General features: G+C 60.8%; 1 protein-coding gene across 4 annotated transcripts in view; it reads right to left on the bottom strand.

The window, feature by feature from the left end:
• Positions 1-1,808: 1,808 nt before the first annotated feature.
• The window catches only part of ADGRD1 (adhesion G protein-coupled receptor D1), a 126,884-nt gene continuing 107,182 nt past the window's right edge, over positions 1,809-21,510 (bottom strand). For all 4 annotated transcript variants that reach the window (XM_087857440.1, XM_087857442.1, XM_045779323.2 and 1 more), the window contains 7 exons: positions 21,300-21,366; positions 20,564-20,630; positions 11,272-11,363; positions 7,765-7,891; positions 6,433-6,474; positions 5,090-5,182; positions 1,809-3,887 (listed from right to left, as the gene is read on the bottom strand). In XM_087857440.1, the coding sequence (XP_087713566.1) occupies positions 3,792-3,887; positions 5,090-5,182; positions 6,433-6,474; positions 7,765-7,891; positions 11,272-11,363; positions 20,564-20,630; positions 21,300-21,366 (584 nt within the window). In that variant the 3' untranslated portion in view covers positions 1,809-3,791. The remainder of the gene's footprint in view (positions 3,888-5,089; positions 5,183-6,432; positions 6,475-7,764; positions 7,892-11,271; positions 11,364-20,563; positions 20,631-21,299; positions 21,367-21,510) is intronic.

Below are 21,510 nucleotides of genomic sequence, written 5' to 3'. Positions count from 1 at the left end.
GTGGCTGCCAGAGGCGAGGCGAGGGCAGGGCAAGGGTGAAGGGGGTCAAGAGGTACAAACACTCAGTTCTAAAACGAGGAGGTCCCGGCTGGAACGGATTGCACGGTGGCGGCTCACTGAATACACGTCCCATCGTCTGCAACCATGTGTGGTGACGGACGGGCTCACCGTGGGGACCACTTCACCACGTACACAACCATCAGACCATGTTGTCCAGCTAAATCAGTGTAATGCTGTACGTCAATTCTCTCCCAATAGAAATAAATGAACTAAATTTTTATCTACAAGTAGGGATTGGGCCCATGATGTGAACAGAGCACCTCTACCTCCCCCAGCCCCAGCCCCAGCCCCCACGGCCAAACTCCCTAAACGTGGTGGGAAATACCGTAAAGGCCTATTTGCACCCAGGAACATAAGGACCCGTGTGCATGGCCTGCAAGGTGTGCAGAACTCTGCAGGAGTGGCAAGGTGGGGGAGGGGGACGGTGTGGAAGGTGGCGGGGGCTCCGGTGGGAGGAGGCGGGGGCCGGGGGGGCATCAGGGCCCCTCTGCATGGCCACGTGACTCACCTCGGAGTCACCACCCAAGCACCTCCCCCCCCCCACCTGCCTCCCCAACGTGGCAGCAGGAGTGAGTTGGAACCGCACTGCAGACGGATGGGTGGAACGCCCGGAGACGCGTGGAGGCATTTCCACAGGCGGTAAGCACGGGCTGCGTGGCCAGTCTCAGAGCAGGAGACCTCTGATCCACGGTCGCCTGCTGTAGCTCGGGCTCGTGTCCGCACACTCCACACCAACCACGGGAGCACGGAAGTGAGAGGAGCTCAGGGTGCACAGATGAGAGCTCACTGGAAGGACAGTTTTATTCCGCCCGGACATTCAGAATTGCCAGCCCCGTCCTGAGAGAAAGAAGAGAAAGAAAAGGCACAGGGAAGCTTGCAGTCTCTGCAGGGATCAAAGAGGTGCAGATGAGACCGGGTTGGCGGCAAACGCTCTCTGCCGGTAACACGCCCTTCATCTCTCAGCAGCAGCGAGCACTGGCCCCACACCTGTTTTGGTAAGCAACTGAGCAAAATGTTTCCGGGGCCATGGAATTATTTCCTTTTTGATGCAGAAACCCAATTTGAAATTTTAACCTGGAAAATAATAAGGGAAACAAGCCATAAGCAGAATGACATCAGAGACACCAACATGCCTCTTGATCCACTCACCTCACATACGTAGGCAGAAAACACACCCAAACAGCAACGTGATACGCGTATCCGTAAGATACGTACGTGCCGTATGTAACATGCAAGCACGGAAGTCACCTCCTTGTAAAATAATTCAAGGGTCTAGCAAAATACCGCATGTAACGGTATGTTTTACGCATATCCACTACGAGTATAATTATGAGCGACACACAGCGACTTGGAAAATGGTTGACACGCACAGGAGAAGTCTGAAAGCGGGCGGCCGCGGGGGCAGATGACAAGGACAAAGAAGGCGCGTCTGCCTGTTTGCAGGGACGCTGGAGCCGTGTGTGAGAGCCGTGCGCAGGGCTGGGCGCCGGTGCTGACGGAGGCTCCTCCCCAGGGGCTGGTGCTCGCCCCCCACCGCCCTGCCCCAGGGGAGGGAGGCTCCCGAGAGCGGGCTGTCGTCCACCATGGTGTCCCCAGAGCTAGGATGTGCTAGGTATACAGTTGGTGCTGAATAAACGTCTGCTGACTGAGTCCCAGGGCGGGAGGTCACCTACGTGCGTTTCTCCACATTTTTGTCTTGAGACCCCATCCCGCTCACTTCCCACAAGCAAAAAACTTTAGGACCACAGTTTATCTAAAGGACATTGAGAGTTTATTTCATAAAAAATCACAACATATTTTCACTACTTAGTGGCATTCGTCATTTTTCCTGTGCTGTGAACTACTCTAAACACACGATTCTTTCCAATTTCTTATCTTTGGCCCAATTACATGTAGATGATAATGCGCTGCAGAAGCCCAATCTATAGCCTATAGATCAAGGGCGCTGCTTTCCTTCATTAGAAACGGTTTGTTCGTGACTCCGCTTGGTGCAGGAGCCGCGAGAGCAAATACGCGGAGTTTGAAACAAAGAATTCCACCTAAAGGAAAGACGGTTCCTTACGATTTGCTTCACCAGAAACGAAAGAGACAAAAACCCACGTGTAGATGTCAGGAATACAGTGTTCCCACTTCCAGGTGCTCGCGGGCACGGCGAGGATCCAACACCCAGTTACAAGCCATCTGGTTTCTGGAATCGCGAGGAGAAGCCTGGGCAGGGGCTGGGCACACTCGGCCTTTTCACTATGCGCGGGGTCTCAGCAGCGCTCCAGGCCCCCGCCCGTCCCCGGGGGCCGCAGAGAGGCAACTGCGCCGTCACCCCGTGCTGGGTCACCCCGTGCTGGGTCGGCTGCTGCACCCGGGGCCTCGCGGGGACAAAGATGTGCCGTGATCGACACGCGGCTCTCGGTCCAACCCCTCCCCGCGCGGGACGTGCCTGCGGGTGACTACGGCACCATCGTGATCAGGGTGGCACCTGAGAAGGAGGGAGAAGGCACGCAGAACTACACAGGAAAGGCCCCCGAGACCCGGCAGGCATGTGGGGCGGGCAAGGCTTGGTGCCACCACGGTCACAGTTTACAGATTTTCCAGTATCAGCTACAGGTCTGAATGTCTGACCCAAGCGGCTCACACACACTGTCACCGCCGACACCCGGTCTGAGCTTTCCCAGCCTCCTTCCCCATATTCCATGGCACTGGGGGTCACATCTAAGGTCACAGGCCCTGGTGTCCCAAGGGCCCTGACCACATACGCAGCGGTAACGGTCACTCCATTTCCTGGGGGCCCAGCCCCAGTCCACAAACCAACAGCGACCAGAAGACACAGCCACCATCAGGCCACCCTGCCCAGGGTGTGGCACAAGCGGCCATGTGGGCAGCAGTGGCCTCTGTGGCCTCTGCGGCCACACGGAACACACTTGCTACCCACCGCCGGCATCTGCCCGTGAGAAACACAGGTGTCTGTACGTGACCAACAGAAAGCTCGGGGGAAGTGAGGCCGTGGGAAACCCAGCTGCAGGGCAGCTACCAGCTGTGGGGCCACGGGAGGGCTCAGGTGTGCGCAACGGGGTCCAAGGCAAGGCGGACAGTGAATGTGGAGAGAGCACTCATGAGGGGGGCTGGGAGCTCTCCCTGCAGCGGCCCCACCCGGCTCTTCCCCCAGAAGAGGCATTCGCCTGCGACTGGGCCTGTGGCCAGCGCCCCCCAGCCCAAAGCCCCTGCACAGCCAGAAGGCGAGGTGGCCCACGGGGCGCCAGCCTGCACAGGGCCCCTCTTCTCAGAGCTTGCTGGGGCTGATTCAGCAGGTCGAGGACATTCTTCACGCTCCTCACACATCCATCTGCCTCCGCCTGACCCTCTGCGGGTGCCTGGGGGTCTTCACCTTCCCTGCAGGACCCAAGTCCCCATCACGGTGCCCAGGTTAACTGGCCCTCCTCGTGCTGCAGCCCCAGGGTCCTGTATGCGCACAGTGGGTGCCCCAGGGGACAGTCACTTGGCCACGGGAGGACGAGAACCGGGAGGGTCGCCCACCACTGTGCGTCAGGCTTCGGGCCCAGCAGTGGGCTCTGTCACACGGGGAGGGCCAGAGGTGAGACAGCCTGTCATGGGGGCCAGGACCCCCATGTCCAAACAGCAACGAGGAGAGGGTCCCATGGTGAAGGCAGAGTGTTTCTTGTGTTTAGTTTGCGGGGTGTGCTCTGAGCAGCAAGATGGCCAGTCAACAGCCTCCCTGCTCACACGGTGGACAGGTCCACTCGGTGGGCAGAATGGCTGCTCTTGTCCCAGGGGCTGAGCTTGGTGGACACTGTGCCTGGCCGGGTCCCATTCATCTGCAAATCACAAAGGAGTGAGCTGTGAAGACTCGGTCCCGAGGTGGGAAACCAGATCGCAGGGAGTGCAGAAGCGCTGGGCCACAAAGCTGCATGAGGCTCCACCCCGTCAGGGCCCCACTGCTCCCCAAGGCCGAGAACCCTGGACTCCAGGGGCGCACTGCTCTCTGCCCTCTGCACTTCCTCGCTCACCACTTCCAGGAGCTGGTGTGTGCACGCGTTCACTTGTGCTCCCCTCTGTCTGTCCTTGCACTCACACAGCACACCCCACTGCTGCCCTAGGCTCTGGGGTCACAGTAGTGAACAGTGCCAACCAGATCCTTGTTCCCATGATGTACCCGCCAGTGGGAGGCAGAAGACAGCCACACACGCATCGATAACCAGAACACGCAGATGGTGGCCGCGGCACAACACGGCACCGGGGGCGCCGTTACTCCACACTGCCCAGGAAGTTCTTCCTGAGGACGGAGCCCCGAGCCAGGCCCGGCTCAGGTAGGAGGCAGTGGCACCATGAGAACACATGTCATCTGCCCCAGGCACCCGGGGGCCCTGACTGCATCTGCACTTCCCACAGAAGAAGGTAAACCAAGCCCAGCGTGGAGATGACAGGCTTGTCGGGATCCCTGAACACCACGACCCCAGCGCTCGGGTGTCTGTGGAGGGAAGAGACCCGTGCAGCAGATAAGCTCCCTGGAGGTCGGGCTGTGCCTGCCGACTTCCAGCAGCACGCCCAGTGTCTGCCTCCTGGTCAACAGATCCTCCCGTCCTCTTAAGTCAACACGGAAGTACTGACCCTGGGAAGTGGGCAGGAGGTCATGTGATACCACGGGGACAGAGGAGCCTGCTGTGGGCACAAGGTCACCCCAGAGCGCATGCAGCCTGCAGGCCATGCCAGGTATGAAGGCTGAGCAGCAACCACTGGCACCCAAGCCTCAGCACCACAACCCCGGCAGGGCAGCTGCCTGCACGCCGCGGCCCTGCCAAGGTCAGGCTCAGGGAAGGAAGGAGAGGTGTGCTGGAGGCTCCGGGTTTAGGAGGCCCAGGAAGGCATAGGCCTGCTGCACCCAGCAGAGCTGGAAGCCCCTCTGGCTTTCCAGGTGACGAGGACAGAAAAGCCCGCGGGTCTGAGGGTAAGGGTGCAGGCACGCAGGACAGGATCCAAGCAAGAGGCGGGAGGCAGACAAGACACTGGTAGCACTCACGATGTCGGAGCTGAAAGGCTTCACGTTCGTGTTGCGGGCGGAGCTACTCGTCAGGGTCCAGACCTTGGTTTTATGTTTGAAGGCAGCCCTCACCTTTGAAGGCAGAACAGAGGGCTGGTTAGAAGCAATTTCAGTGGCGAAAACAGCAACAATAGAAGGTCATTCTCCTAGGACCCTAGGTTTTGCGCTGAAATAAAGTCCCAGAATACCAACTGCAGGGTATGGGCAGGACTTGGAAGCATCGCATCCAGACTCAACTGCCTCACTGAGCAGGTCCCCACCACCGTACCAGGGCCTGCGGAGGGAGAGAGGGGTCCGGTATGGCCCCTGCTGGCCTCATACCACTTCTGGACAGGGCACCGGACACGCTCAACAGGGAATGGTGGAGGGAGCAGAGTGTGACCGGCAGCAGAAACAACGGAGAAGAAAGTGAACGAATGCGAACACGGGGTGGGCCATGCATGGCTCAAGGCCACGTCCCCTTCCCACCTCGTGGACATAGTTTTGGGCCCTGAGGGGCCGCTCGCTGGCTTGGCCGTCATGTAACCCCTCCAGCACTGGTCATCACCCTCCTCAGAGGACTCACCCTGCCCCACTCACCCCCCTCCCCCGACATCCCTTCCCTCCTGCCTGATCGCTATCCCTGCACAAACAGACCCTCTGCAGAAATGGCACATTTGGGGTGGTACCTCTCCTCCTGTTCCCACTCACTGCTCCAGAGTACCTCCCCATGACCAAGCCGGTGGGGTCTCAAACATCAAGCCCACAATGTAAGGGTAAGTGTGGGTCTTGAGAAACAGGGTCTGGAGTAGCCTCCACCCTCCCCATGGCCAAGTGCACAGCAGGTCAATGCCCAGACTGTACTTGAGAACGAGCCCACTGCAGCTGCCCCAATGCCCATGGAGGGCATGTGACACAGTCCCCCCTAAACCCTGCAGTCAGGAGATGTCCTTCTCATACCCCAGACAGCTTCATGCCTTTGGGGAAGACTGCAGGAAGGACGTCTACATCTTACTCTCCCTAACGTGCCGGACAGCAAGCAAGCAGGTCTAGAAGCTGCAGTTTGGCTGCCCCCACTGCTCCATCGCCCCTGTCCTCCATGGAGCCAGCAGGGCCTGTGTGATGCCAGGAAGGGGATGCCTCGATGTCACTCAGCAACCAGGGTGCAAAGGAAGGGCTGACGGAAAGCAGCCCCACTGCACACAGCTTGTCGCCACCACCAAAGCCTATTCAGGATTGCGTCCCCGGACACCAGCCCGAGGAGGCAAGACCGTTCCTGCACCGTGTGCCCTTTCAGAAATGAAAAATCGTCTTCACGTTTTTAGAAAGTAGAGTAGACGTACCTCTGAATTCAGGAGACAATGGAAAAGGAAGATGAAAAACCCCTGGGGAGGAAGGGGAGAACACAGGATTAGGCCCTCGCATCTTGTCACAGCACTTCCCGAGGCTTCCTCCCAAGGCCACGTGGGTGCTGGGAGTGGCACTGGTGTGGTTCCCTGCTGGGGAGCCTGCTAGTGAGCCGTGTGACAATCCTATGGTCTGGAGGCCCTGAGAATGGAGGGGCGTCCTGGATCCCACCATGAAGTCTAGCCTAGAGGCTGGCACCACTGGGACCACTATGCTGTTTGGTCAAAGGTACAAAGACAGGTGAACTCCCAGACAGGACAGGCCCAGCAATGAGTAAAATGCTGAGTACGGACAAAGGTGAGGACATCAGACAATCAACTAAATTGAGCCTTGGCGTCCTCAGCTCAGACAACATGATGATAACAATGAAATGGGCACGAGAATGAGGATGTCCCCAAACTCTGACGATGGCTACTGTGTGTCCGGCACTAGGCAACACCTCCCGTGAGTTATCTCACTTAGTGCTGAAGCAGCCCCAGAAGTGGGTCCTGATATTGTTCCCGTTTTATGGAGGAGGGACTGGAATGCAGAGAGGATAAGCGAGGTGCCCCAGGACCCAGGGTGCATAAGGGCTGCAGCCAGGACAACTGATCACATTTTTCTGTAAACGATCAGAGGCAAACAATGTGTGCCCCTTATTACAAATTAGAAGCCCCACACACTTCCTGAAGATGCAGCTCTGGTCAGGAGACCCAGACCGCAACAAGGACTGGACGGGTGGGCCGTGCTCACACTCACCAGGACTCAGCCTTAGGCTCAGCTGTGCAGGCTGTGGGTGGTGGCAGGCACTCACTTCCACCCTTCCATTGGCGGGGGGGGGGGGGTGTCTAGGGATACAGGTTCGGAGCACCCCAGGTCTCTGGTTTCCAGGCTGTTGGCCCTTCCCTGCCCCTCCCTGCAGGGGACACATGTGAACCCAGACCTGAGTACACATCATCGCCATCTCTCTGCACTTGGCTCCCCTTCTGGAGCTGCACACATGCCACTGTCTCCCCTTGAGGCCTAGCTGTGCCTCCCACCAGTACTGCCAGCACGATGAGCAGCCCCGCTGCGAACAGGGGATGGTCCGGCAGACCCTGTGTGCGGAGACCGTGGTGTGTGCTCCATCGCACCTCCGTCCTCGGCCCTCGGGCATGCCCGTGCTATGGGCTCGCAGGGTGTGTGGCAAGCACGGAGAGGAGGGTCTCCCTCCTGCCCCGGTGGCAACCTGCTCCACACTCATCCACTCATTAGCTGACAGCCCAGCTGGCAGTCCCACAGGCACTCACCTGTAAGGAGTTGAGAATGGCAAATATATACTGGAAGACCAAGGCCTGGCTGTTGAGAGCAAGCACGCCAAAGACCCACGAAGTTCCCAGGATGGGCAGCAGCACGGCCACGGCTTTTGCTGTCAACCTGAAAGAGAAATGGAGATGGCCACTCAGGGGGGCAGGCAGGCGAAGGGGGGGGGGGGTCTAGGGCACTGGCCTCTCGACGTGAGGCCTCTGAAAGGGAGCAGACACAGCCCTGCTGGGGGCCAGACCTGAGCTCCATCCTGCAGGTAACCTCGGGTTAGGAGTGGACGCTCAGGAGCCGAGACGGGGTCCCTGCCAAGCCAGCAGCTCTGTCTCTGCCCCCCTGCACCTGGCGCTGGGCGCCCTCCACGGGTCACCCTGATCCAGCTGGCAGCAGTGCTGATCGAGGGCGCCCCCAGGTGCCCCAGGCGCCCACAAGGACAGCAGAGCCAAGGCTCCAGCGGGGTGGACACCGCAGGGCAGGAGGCATGCTCAGAATCAGCCTCACGGGCTCCTTGTCAGAACGTGGCTTCCACGGAACATGGTCCCTGCTGCTTCTGCAAGCCCAGAGCAGTGCTGGCACCCAGTCAGCCCCCCGGGAACACCAGCTGAACAAATGACGCAATGCCCACATGGTCGTCTGACTCCTGGCCGTTTCTGAGAGACCTCGCATCTACCCTGGCTTCTGAAACAGCTCAGCCTGGCACATGGGGGGTTCTGCACCTGGGCTTCAGAGGAGAGCCTGCAGACAGATGGGAGCTGTGCTTATCACTGGGTGCACATCTGCCTCCCTCACTCGACCACGAGTTCCCAATGGCCGGGCCGGGGCTTCCTCGCTGCAACCCCACAGCGCAGCCCTGCCCCAGGGCCCAGTGGCTCGTAGGAAGTGACCGCTGAATGAAGGAAGGAATGAGCGAGTGAGTGACGGACAGACTGACGAGCGTGCACAGGGGCCCCGCAACATCCAGCATATCTGGGAGGAGGTGCAAGATGGCCAACTGAGCTTCCTGGTGGGAGGCCCAGGGTCCCGGCCCCGGCAGCTCCTGGCCACAAACCCTGAAACCAGGGAAGGCTCCCACAGGTCAGCTGCTGGGGCACGGCAGCCCCGCAACTTCCTCAAGTCAATACAGTCCAACGCCTGAATCTGGGAAACCAACCATCACGGACTGCGTAGTCTCACCTCTACATCTCGGAAACCCACATGTGAAAAGATCAGTCTCAAGAAATGGGTCTCAAATTGTGCCATTTTTTCTTAAAAATTGAAGCATCGAAACAAGATCTTGGGGGAGACATGTGCAGCTGGAGCTCTCTGAGGCCTTTTGTTAATGGGGCCAGACTGGCGGGGTCCCCTCGTCACACACAGAAGGAGCAGCTCCCTGCCCTGGGGGAGGCCCCAGGCAGGTGGACACAGCACCCACACACACCCTTGTCCCGCTGCTCTCCAGGCCAGCCCTGCGTGGGGCTCAGTCCACGTGAGCCCCCTCCTCCCACGGCTCGTGGGTGCGTCCTCGTGGTCCACAGCCTCACCCCTGCCCCCGGGAGCCTAGACCTCCCTTGTGAAAACGGAATGTTCTCTGCTCCTCTCTGGGAGTCTGGAATCCCCCAGCAAACAGACGAAGGAGGGCGTGGAAGCCCCTCCAGGCTCCTGAGGAAGCACGTCGTCCTGTGACTCACTGAGTGAGGAGCTGCTCCGCACAGAGGAAACCCCCAGATTGAAACCAAGGGCCGGGGAGGAGGAAGGAGCCACAGTCGCTGTCCAAGGACGCTGCAGTTGCCGTCCCCCTGCCTGGTCTGCAGCCCGGGGGCACACGCCACACAGAGGACCCCAGAAGACAGTGAGGGGTCCCGCGGAGCCAGGCTCGGCCACGTGGAGGAGAGAAGCCCCTGCACGGGTCACACAGCAGAGCCCCCTGTCTGTCCAGAGACGCCGCCTGAGCTCTCCTGGGAGGAGCGTGACCCTAGGCCTCGGGTACAGGACACGGGAGGCCTCAGCGGTCTGGCCAGCAGCCAAGGCTCTGCAGAGATGCGGAAATGTGCTCCCCGTGCCTGGTCCCTGACCCCGGGCCAGCCTCCACTCGGGGAGCAGAGATGCAGTGGTGGAGGGAGGGAGGCTGCTTCCTGGGGCCTGTGATGGGGGACGACAGGGCACACGCGGTGGGGTGAGCTCACGGCTGCTCTGGGCAGTGAGAGCCGTGGTCCTGGTGGGGCCAGGATCAGACAGCAGAGGCAGGCTTTCTGCTGGAAACGAGGGCTGGGGACACTGGCTGGCCCTGAGCTGGGCTGCAGGGAGGGAGGGTCCCCCTTGGCCAGGCCACCGCGGGGCAGGGACAGGCCAGCCTCACAGGGCAGCACTGCCCTCTCCCACCAGGGAAGAAAAACGGATGCGCTCCCTGACCCAGGACCCCTTCCTGCCCCACGGTGCTGCCCTCGAAGGTGTCTGCAGGCTGAGAAAACCCACGAGGGCCAGAGCTGCTTTCAGTCCAATTCACGGTGTTGGGAATTCATTACAGAATAATTGTCTTATCGATTTGCTGCTGACATATTTACTGCTTTTGCTCTCAGATCGGAAAAGATAAAGTGCAGCTAAAGTAACTTACAGAACCTTAGGTGTCTACTGTCCCTGTCCTAAATGCTCATAACAGCCCCCAAGTTCCCTGTCGGGAGTCACCTCCCCTACTCCCTGGCCCTGTGGTTTGGGGGTGCTGAGTGCATCCCAGAGCCAGGATGGACCATGGGACTCAGGCCCGGGTGAACTGGTCACTTCCATTCTGCTGTGACTGGTTCTGGGGTGGACATGGGACCCGATCGGAGCCCCGGCCTCCAGGCTCAGGACCTCTGTCTGAACAGGTGGGAGGGAGGGTCTTCCCGTGTCACCAGGAGGCAGGTCCATCTGAGCATGAAGCCGACAGGGGACACAGGGATGAAGGATGCAGAAGGAGCTGGGTCCCCCGGATTAAGCAATTCGAGACTCCCTCCTGGGCTCTGAGGATACCTGTGTGGATCAATCCCCCTTTCCTTCAGGCTGTTTGTGTTGGATCTTCTGTCACTGGCAGTCAGTGGAGCCCTCACTGGTACGGGGTCAGGACCCCTCGAGGGCAGGAGGCGTGGGGAATCCTGCCTGCGTGAGGACCAGCCCTGCAGCACCTCGGGAAGTTCTACCCTGAGGAGCTTCACCTGCATGACAGCCCTTTACAGACAGGAGAGCAAGGCACGGAGGGGGCCAGTGGCCAGGGCTGAGGCAGGACCAAATCCAGAACCTTCCTCCTTCGGTCTCGCAAGTGGCCTCTCACCGCAGGGCTGAGCAGCCCCCAGATGGCACCTAGTAGGCCCCTGCTTTCCGAATGGGGCAGCAAGGCTTAAAGGGCTGGTCCTGGTCAGAGGAGGTGACTAACAGCCAAGCGAGGACTCGAGCCCAGGGCTCCCCAGTGACCCCCCGCCCCACTACCCCTGAGCAGCTCTGTGCAGGCAGGACCACCATGGATGGCCCAGACTCCAACTTACTTGAAGGCGCTGGGGTCCCCATGTATCTTGTAGTTGTCCGCGCTGATCTGCGAAATGACCCTGGTCACAGCGATGAGGATACCCACATTGACCTGCACAAGGGCAGCAACGGGCACAAGGTGAGGGCCGCAGCCGCACCTGCAGAGCTCCCCGACCCCCAGGCAGCCCCCCCCCCCCCCGCCGGGCTGAGTGAGCAGGTGGCGTCTGCAAACACCTGACCCACAGAGGGCCCTGAGCAGTTCGCTCCCCTTGCCACATGCAGCGGCACCCTCTGGGAGCACAGCTGTGCCCGCAGGAAAGGTCTGGCCCCCAGGAGCACGGCAAGGCCAGGCCTGGGGTTCAAACCTCATTTCAGCACTGCTCACTCTGAGCCCCCGCGCCACACGCTTGTGCCCTTGTTTCCCCGTCTGATGAGAAACAGTCCTGACACCCACAGTGTGAATAGATCGTTGCAAGGATGAAAAATCATATCCATAAAGCCCCCTGCGCACCACCCGGCTCTCAGTCCCCAGCCCCACCCAGGCCTGCGGCTCTGTCATCCACGGAGGCCACAGCGCAGGGGACTGCATCTGCCCAGTGCTGCTCCCCGTGGGGTCAGGGGGGCTGGGAGACGGGGCTGAGGGGGTCTCTGCAGAGGCTCTGGCACAACTGCCCCTCCTGCAGGCAGCTCCCCGGCGCCCTGACTGAGCCCGGCAGCAAGGGGAGGCGGCGAGGGGAAGTGAGAGCCCAGATTTCCTTCCGCTGCCGCTGGATTCAGGGCTGTGCTGTGGCCGGGACCCTCTCTTCCCTCTGGAAACCTCGGAAGTCAATGACAAAGTCGCCGAGGAGTCCAGCGCCAGGCAAAATCCTATGTGCACTTTCAGGCCTGACCACAGGCAAGGACAAGGCTCTCCCTGGCAGACATCCCAGGAAAAGCGGCCTTCCCCACCCCAGCCTGGTGCCCAGCAGAACCAGCCGGCACCGCGGGGCAGCAGGCGGGGCTTTGGGCCTCCCACCCTGGCAGTCAGTCCGACGCGCAGGTCTGCGTGCCCAGCCCACTGACGTGCACCTGAGGCCTCCTCGCGGGGGCCCCAGCCTGAGGCCTTCCTGAGGCACCACTGCTGACTCCACCTTCCCTGCAGCCTTGCAGACCCTTCCCCACAAACTCAGTGCTGTTCACCTCCCCCCAACCCCGGCCCCATCCTCCACGGCTCTGTGCAGGCCCGGATGGAGCACCCAGGACGGGGCGGGGGTGGCACCCTCCACACGCAGCCCCAGCCTGTACAGCCCAATCCACCAGTAAAGTGCCCTGTGCAGCCCGGTTCCCTGGCTTCACCGACCCCTCAACCCTGGCAGCTTGGACCCTGGCTTCGGACCCACGTCACCTACGTCCTCTCCCACTTGCACAAGGAGGATCCTGACAGAGGTCCCCCAGCCCAAGGAAGAGGAACAAGTCAACAGCATGAATGTTCACCAGCAGCGGTGCCCTCCTCCCCTCCCGCACCAATCACATTAAAACCGCGAGAAAACCCCACTCAGCCACGCGGAGAAAGGGTGGGCAGGGCAAGGGCCCCAGAGGTGCGGAACTGCTTCAGGGGTGGGGACTGTGTTCCAGACAACAGCTGCTAACACAAGTCCAAGTACAGCTCAGCTCTGAGAGATGTGGGCAGGCACATCCAGCAGCGCACCTGCTGCTCCCTGCACCCACCCACCAGTGACCCAGAGCGCAGGGCCACCAGGAGGCCCCATTCTACCACAAGACTTGGCTGTTTTCTTGAATAAATGCTTTTTGGCTTTATGCTTTTGGGTAAAGTCTAGAGCTCTGATGATGATTCCTGCAGGACTTCCCATGCATTTCGAGGGGAGGTTCACCCTGGTCCCATCTGCCGCCCTGCAGGCCTGGCCTCTTCCCCTCTGCGATTTGCATCCTGGGTTCCTCGTGCCCCGGGCAAAGCTGAGACCTCGTCTGGAACAACACAAGGCTAGAGACCACGTGACCATCCACAGCAGGTGGCAGGTCTGGGGGCGGCCATGGCCGACCCACTCTGCGGGGGGACCACAGACCCGGGCCGCTCTTCTCACGCTAATAGAGCCAGGGTCCAGTAGACTTTGTGTGGGAAAGGCCCTGGACATTTACATTCACCTCTATCAGCATAAAGCCCCAAGGATACATGAGTAATTAGGATCGGGGTGTCTGCTGGGGGCGGTGGAGACAGGGAGCTGAGAAACAGCCGAGCAGACGGCTCATATGTGTTAAGGTTTTCTTTCAAATTCTTAAGCATATGTGTTAAAATTCCAGAATCACGTCACCCCTCGTTTCCTGGCACCCAGGTGACCCAGGGCCTCACCTCAGCCACCGAGGGACTAGGCCATGAGACTAACCCCCGGGGGAGAAGCAGGGGTACACAGACGGTGCCTGACAGGCCTGCCGGCCCTCTGTCACCTCCAGGCCTCTGCCAGGGAGCGTGGCAACCAGGGCGCAGCCGCTGGCATTTCCGGCGGCTCCCATTCAGCATCTCGTGCTGTCTCTGCGAAGATTTCTCTGGGCTGTGTTCCTGCCGTCTCTCTCTCCCCTCTGGCGAGCACTCTCGCCCCTTGGCAGGACAGTCCCACCTGCCTGCACGGCAGGAGAGGAGGCCCAGCGGACCTCCAACCCTGCGACCGGCTCCTGCAGGGGGAGGCCGAGCTGTGAGCCAGAAAACCCTAGTGTTTCGGGAAGATCTGAAACACATGTGGGCCTGCCCCCTCACCCCGGCCACTCTGCCTGGCTGGTGCCTGGCTGCCTGTGGGGGAAGCCCGGGGCGGGGGAGGCCCGTGGTGGAGAGGCCTGAGCGCCACGAACTCTGGGTGTTTCACCAGCCTGGCATCCCCACGTGACATCGGCCAGCAGGCTACTTCTGACAGAAGCCGGAGGAATAATTCACGGGCAGCATTTCCGCAGAAAAGAAGACGGGGAAGGAGCTGCACTCGAGGTCATGTGACCCCCGGAGGAGGGAAGGGCTGGACAGGGCTCTGGGGTTTGCACCCCGTCCTGCTCCCTGACCTCGTGAGAAGCCATCGGGATGTGTGCCACAACTCACAGGGAAAGCATTACATGGAAATACACGGGAGACGCTGCGGTGTGCAGCCACAGCTGCTACTCTGTCCCCGTGGACGTGTGTGTCTGGCCTCTGTGACCGGCACTATAACCCTGTCACATCTGGGCTTCTGTGTAGAGAGCCACCCTGGCTTCTCCTCAGAAATTCTTTCTTCTGGGAACTGGAGGACCGTGCCCTATGGGGCCTGCACAGAACAAGCCCCTGGGGGACTCTGGTGCCCATGGGGACCCCATGAGGGGCGTCCAGAACCGACAGCTTCTACAACACCTGCCGGTCCCGCGGGCCGTGCACACTCGGCCCACCTGCAGCCATCCAAGGAACGGTAGCCATTTCCCTTCCTGATCGGGGAGAACACTGTGTGGTGACGAGGCGAGCTGTTGCTCACTTCTGCCCTTTCCTCCCCAGCTCGAGGCCTCGGGCCTCAGTGACCCTTCACTGTCCCCCAGTCCTGCTCCAGCAGGACCCACCACACCAGAACACACAGAAACCACCCATCCCAACCCAAACAGGCACCTCTCTAAAACGTGTTCAAAACTGGCCAGCACACGTGGGTGCTTTCAGCTGCACAGACTGTTGGAGCCTATATCCCCAGATGGGAGCTTCTCCCTAGGGAGCCACCGTTCTGCGGCCCCAAGCACGACCTCACGCAAGCCAGCGCCGAGAGAGCTCTGCGCATTGGGCACGGGCATGCTCCGTCCACGCGTGTTATTCTGAAACCCGCTGTCTTTGTTTGGAAATGAGGTGGCTGTCTGAGCAAATGGGGATAACCCCAGACACACAACCAGGGGTCCCCGGAGGGGATAAGAGGCAAGCCCCCCAGTGCAGAGCCAGCATGAGGCTCGACAAGTCAGCAGGACCCCACGCTGCTTCCCCCAGCCCCCAAGTCCACTCAGCTGCTGTAGCAGGAAACCCAGCAGAGCCGTGGCCGTGTGCCCACGGAACTGTTAAGGAAGTGGGCAGAGGGCCATACTGGGCCACAGTTAGTGGACCCCTGCACCTAGCTACGAAACCATGGAACCCCTTCCAGCCCATGCCCCCCGCCTTGGTCCTAGCACTCTGCCATGTCCCCTGGGAGCGCTGTAGCCCTCAAGCTGGCTCCCAAATGGAATCACCTGGGACACTGGAAAGGCCCGTGTCCAATAACCAAAACCTCCAGAGATGTGGCTCGGTGGGAACCAGTAATTCCACGATGTGACGTGTTTGAGGACTGCTGGCCTTCAGGGTTGATGCTGACACCCAGAGCTGGGGCTGGGCGGGCCAGGAGCTAATGCCCCCTGAACGATGGGAACTGGGGCTCCAGTGAGCCTGGAGGACACGGGGTCCCTGGGTCCCTGAGCTGGACCCCATGCTGTGCTGGCTGCTGGAGAAGGATCGAGGCAGGGCAGCCTCTGGTCCCCAAAGTCCCGTTAAATCTCAGATCACCCGGAAAGCTCTGGGACAGGGGCCGCTCTTGCCCTGGTCTCTGGATCTAGAGGGCGAAGGTCACCACAGACAGAGAACAAAGTGCGTGGTGCTCACGCATCCAGTTACTTCCCTTCTGCACTCTGGTCAGTAATGTTCCCTTCAAACCCCATCCCGATGTCCCCGCTCTGAGCCCAGGAATTTGTTTGTCCAGGGGTCTGGAGTCTGTTCGGAGCCTGTTTCTACCTCTGGGTGGAGCACGTGAATGGTCTTCCCGGACCCCAGACAGCGGGTGGGAGCTCAGGATCTCTGATCGAAGCCCTGCGATCCCCCAAAAGGCCAGGTGGTAGTGGCTGCAGCCGAGCCTCGCACAGCTCCGGGAACAGGGGACAGCCCTGGATTTGCAGCTCGGTCACACAGCACCCCGCTACCTCCTGCAGCTGAAAGCACTTCGCTGGACAACACCGGCCCTGTCAGAGCCCCTTGCTCGTGCAGCGGAGGGGCGCTCTGACCCACGACCCCGTGCCCTCCCCAACCTCCCGGCCCTTCCTGGACAGGTGTGTGATCCGCCCTGCTTGGTGCCTGGCCCGGTCACGCTCCTTGGAAGCTCCCGCCCCCCGGGGAAGCTCTTCTGTCCATGGCCCATCCCCAGACGGTGGCTCAGCCTCCCCGGGCAGTGGCCGGGCCGCAGGAGCCCAAGGTCACCGCCACAGGGCCCTGAGCTGCTCCCTCCCACCCTTTCCGCCCGCCCCACTGTCTGGTCCAGAACAGGGGTGGGTGGTGATGTTACTGGTTATTCTGGTCTCACCACAGACCCAGCCAGGAACGGCCAGGCTGCCACACAGTCCCAGACATCTGATGCTTGCCCTGAACTCAAAGTTAAATACAACAACAATGAAGCTGTGGGCCCCACGGGATGTTTCTGTGGGCGGACTCATCGCCCTTTCTACAAGCCGTGAGGTAAACACGAGCCTCCCTTCTCTCCTCCCACCCCACACCCAGCACCAGGATGGTCTTCTCACCTCCCTTTTCTCCCAAACTCCCCAAAATGGCCCTCAAACCTGCCCTCTCTTCTTCCCGGCGCCCCAGCCTGAGGCAGGGTCTTCATCCCTACATGCTGGGGTCTCAGCAACATCCTCCCCCTGGCTCTCCCTGCCCGTGCCCCCAGCCCTCACCCACCAATTCAGTATGTGTCCCCCTGACACCCTACTCATTCCCCCGGGGAAAGGCCATCCTAGGCACGTGCACAGAGGACTCTGGGGAGACGGCAACCGGAATGGCCTCCGGCACCTCCGTTCCTACAGCTTCTCCTGTGCAGAGGGGCCTGGGGGCTGGTGGGCGGGGTGGGGTGGGGGGTACCCTGGGAGGACCAGAGCCTGCTGCCTGCAGGACTAAACGCTCCCAGCAGCACCTGCCACTCCTCCTGAACACAGAAGGACTGGGGGGATGGGGACAGGACGCGCACATGTGGGTCAGCTGTGCCCCTCCACCCACAGAGGTATCCGGGCAGCGCAGAGGCCGGGGCTGTGGACAAGGCTGTGGCCAGAAGCTGCGGCCAGCATGTGCCTATGGAGGATGGAGCAGCCCTGGCCACCCACAGTCCTGCACAAAGGAGCCTAAGGGTGAATACCTGGCCTCAGTCCCCTCCCACCCTCTCATCTCCCGCCAGCACTTCCATAGGCCAAACCACCCCCAAACCCAGAGAGCAGGAGCGCAGTCCAGGTCCGTCCAGACCAGCCCCTGGGGCACGGCCAGGGCCGCAGGGATAGCCTATTGGGAGGGGCAATGGGCTGATGTCCACACAGCCCCCATCCCCCTGTTACCCAGCCCTCCCACCAGGGCCCCCCCGGGCTCCCAAAGCTCAGAGCTCAGACCACAGCCTGGCCCTCTAGAGGCTCAGGCACCGCAGCCATGGAGGACCTAGAGGCTCTGAGGGCTGTACAAAGGAAGGAAGTCACCCCCATTGCCTGTGTGTCCCCGAGGACGCCCCAGAACACATGTCACCCGGCAGGAGACAGCCGGAGACCGGGAGCCAAGTCAATGCCGCGGAACAACAGGGCTGCTGTGTGGGGCTGGCACCACCCGCTGTCCCTCTCATCCCAGACAATGGAGACGCCACAATGGAGGCCCAAACTCTGATCCTCTGGAAAGCCTGCGCCGAGAAGGCCCTGCCCCACCAACGTGTGGCACGAGCGCTGTGTGCACAGAATTTTAACAAGGAAGGAATTAACAAGTCCTCAAGCATCTTCCCTCACATTCACTTCTAATTAACCCCCAGGGCCCATGGCCTCGGTTGGTGCCAACGAACTCGGAACAAGTCAGGTGGGCTTTCAGAGAAGCAGCCGAGGAAAGAAGCAAGGACAAGAGAAAGAAAGGTGTGGAATTTATGAGACCCCTGCCCCATGCAGGATGGAGCAGTCCAAGTCCCTGCTGACCGCCCTCAGCGGTGACCTGTCCTCAGATGGCAGGCAGGTTTAATGATGAGGGGTGATGAATGAGGACACTGAAGGGACAGGCATCTGGAAGGCATCCCTTCCCTTTCCTGTTAGCACTGCTGCCCCCAGCCAAGGTGGGACTCCACAGCCTTCAAAGGCAGCAGCTGAGAGGCAGTACCATGGCATGCGTGACTGCCCGGGGTGCACCGAGGGCACGTCCTGCGGTCCCAGCAGAAGGGGTGCACGTGGAGAGCAGGCTGAGGGTCCCAGCACGGGAGGGTGCTCACAGAGTGCATTGGGGGTCCTGGCCCAGACGGTGTGTGGAGCGTCTGTTCTGGGGTCCCACCTGGGGTCCTGGAGATTACATACCGTGGATTTGCACAGGGTGGGAAGGAAGGGTGTGGGGAGGCCCTTCTGTGGGCCACCGCTTTGCGATATCAGTGTGTGGCACCTCTGCAGAGAGATGTCCAGATGGGATGGCAGAGACAGCCTGTCCTGACCAGGCCTCGTGCCAGATACATGCCCTGGTACTGACCAGGATGCACAAGCAGTGGCATCCCTTTCCCCACAGCTCCCCACAGCCTCCTGGGGAACCCCCAGCTCTGGCCCCTGAGCACCCAGGTGATGCTGGCCTGGCCCATCATCCGCCTCCATCTGCAGTGACCCACAGCAGCCAATAAGAGCCTCTGTGGGACTTTGCGGGGACAGCTGGGAACAGTTTCCCTCCTTGCTCTGCACTGCACACCCAGAGGACAGGTGGTGTCCCCGCCAGGGAGAGAGTGCCTGAGATGCTACCAGCCCAGAGGCAACAGGCCATGGGGCAGGCAGGACACGCCTGCTGATATCACTGAGCGCCTGGTCCACTACACTTCCCAGGACTGAGCCTTTCCTTCCTACAGAGCATTGATTGAATAACTCATTGATTGATTGATTTTTCATTATGTTCATTTAGCCAACATATATACTACCTACAGAGGATTTAATTTGGTTTGTGTCCCAGCAGAAGACGGGGAGGGAAGGAGCGAGGGGGGAGGGGGAGAGCCAAACTAATGCCACTGCCCGCCCCCGCCCCAGGTCCCCCAGGCCAGGACTGGGTCCTCTGCCGCCAGCCCCTTGGGCTGCCCCTCTGCGGAACAGAAGTACCATCTCTCCAGCAGCTACTCCCTGGCAGCGGGCACCCTTCACGGAAACACACTTTCCCTTCTTAGAGGAAAGACGGTCCTACACTGAGCCTCTCTTACTAACACTGACTTCATGGGAAAGCACCCGCGAGGACACTCGGGAGCACTCCTCCGAGGAGCACCAGGGGCTTGGCCAACAGGGCCTGGCCCGCACGACCCCGGCGCCACACCCGGAGTCCCCCGAGTCGGGACGAAGTGGGACCCCAGGCCCAGACGGACGGGGGCGCACAGCTGCCGGGCCGAGGGGCCCCAGGGAGGCACCCACACCGGAGGGGCTCCCTGGGACCGCCCAGAGCTCCTGCCACATGTGCGCCATGCCTCCTCTGCGAACCATACCCCAATGTTCTCGTAACTTCCTCCGGGACCTGGAATCCACGTGCTCCAGCCCCAGGGTTATTGCTGTGACCCAGGCCTGGCCAATCAGAGCTCTCCCCTCCTCCAGCCCCAGTGAGGGCTGGCCAATCAGAGCGCTCCCCTCCTCTAGCTCGGCGAGGCACCGATGATGGGCAATGTTCCAAGCCAGGCCCGTCAGAAATGATGAAACTTAACCCAGGGCTTTCTTGGGAGATGTAGGAGGAACAATAGCTAGAACAGCAAAGGCTGTTTTTAGAATTTTGTGATTCCAGAGCTCTTTACGGCGTCAGGGCCACCTGCCTGAGGACAGAGCCTACCCCTACCCCGTCTGACTGCCTGAGGACGGCGCCCCCTCTCCACCTGACCTCCGAGAACGGAGCCCCCCCCATCTGACCGCCTGAGGACGTCCCCTTCCCCCCGCCTGAGGACGGAGCTCCCTGGCCAGAAGTGGGAGCCCCCACCCCATGTGGCAGCCTCGCTTGAGTGCTGGTCAAGGCAGAGCAGCCCGCAGGCCTGCCTGCAAGCTCATAGGCCCCTCCGGTCGCATTCCCTGTCCCCCGTGATCTCGGGACTCTGCTGGTGACTCCCCAGACGTGCAGGACCGTCCCTGCTGCAGCTGAGGAGGCAGGGCACGAGCGAGACCCGGGACGGAAAGCCCCCACCAGCACACTCTGTCCCTCGCAGGCTGCGTGTACCTGCGGCTCCCCAAGCGCCATCTGGGGACTGGAGCCCTGGGTCACACGTGGGGGGTGTGTGTGTGCTGCAACAGGCTGTGGAGGACAGGAGGACAGGGTCGCAGGGCCCACAAGGCCCAGCCCCTCTACACCCAAAGGTGGGGACTTACCACAATGATGGACAGCGCAGGGGCCACGAAGGCCCAGACAGCACCGCTCGAGATGGACAGCCAGCAGCTGTGAATGGAAGCAGAGCATTAGGTCCACACCACTGTCCCTCCGCCCAGGGGCACGGGGCACCTCCACCCAGAACAGCTGCCAAGACAGTATCTTTTCCCACTATGGGCCCACCCAAACAGAGTGTTGCTGTCTCTGCAACCTACCCACAATGATTTCGTGCCTCTCAATCTCCGGGTGACCGTTCCAGGTGGCTCTCTGCCCCCTTCCTCCCCTTCCTCCTGACAACTCCAGGACCAGGACACACGAAATGCCCGAGGCAGGGGACAGCATCTGTGAGATGCTCGTTGGGGGCTGCTCTGAGGAGACGGCGTTTCCGGGGAACACACAGCACGACTGAGTGGCCCCCCTGCAAGGTGCACGGCCAACCCCGGCTCCCAAAGAGGGGTGACCGCACACAGGAAGCGGTGCTTCCCCCCATTTTCCTGCAGAATCCTAAGTTGAGGGGGGTCTTCTGGTCCTGTCCTCTTGGAAAATTGGGAGCCCCCTGAACCTCTGCTGGGGGGGACGCCCAGGGCACAGCTGGGGCTGTGTCTTGCTCTCTCTGGCCTCCTTATGGGGGGGGCAGCCCCTCACAGACAGACCGTGCCCCCAGAAGAACCCGGGGGGGGGGCCCTCACAGCGGCCTTTTCCCTCCAGCCAAACCCAAGGACGCATCCCTTCACTTACTTCACACTTGTTCCATAACTGTCCGTGGCAAACGATACTGAAATGATACAGATCAGGAGAGGAAAACCTGTGGAGAACGAGAGCAGGAGATCATGGCTGCTTGCTTTGCAACCCCGCATTCCTCAAGTCATTCATTCCCCTAGCCTAGCTCGCTGGTGTGTGAACAGCGAGCGGGAAGTGCTGAGGCGCGGAGCGGCCGGCCTCCAGAAGC

This window comes from Ursus americanus, chromosome 30 (assembly GCF_024610735.1).
Source record: "Ursus americanus isolate L20-20 chromosome 30, mUrsAme1.1.p, whole genome shotgun sequence".
NCBI lineage: Eukaryota > Metazoa > Chordata > Mammalia > Carnivora > Ursidae > Ursus > Ursus americanus.
The sequence above is the reverse complement of the archived record's forward strand: the minus strand, read 5'-3'. Positions and strand labels throughout refer to the sequence as shown.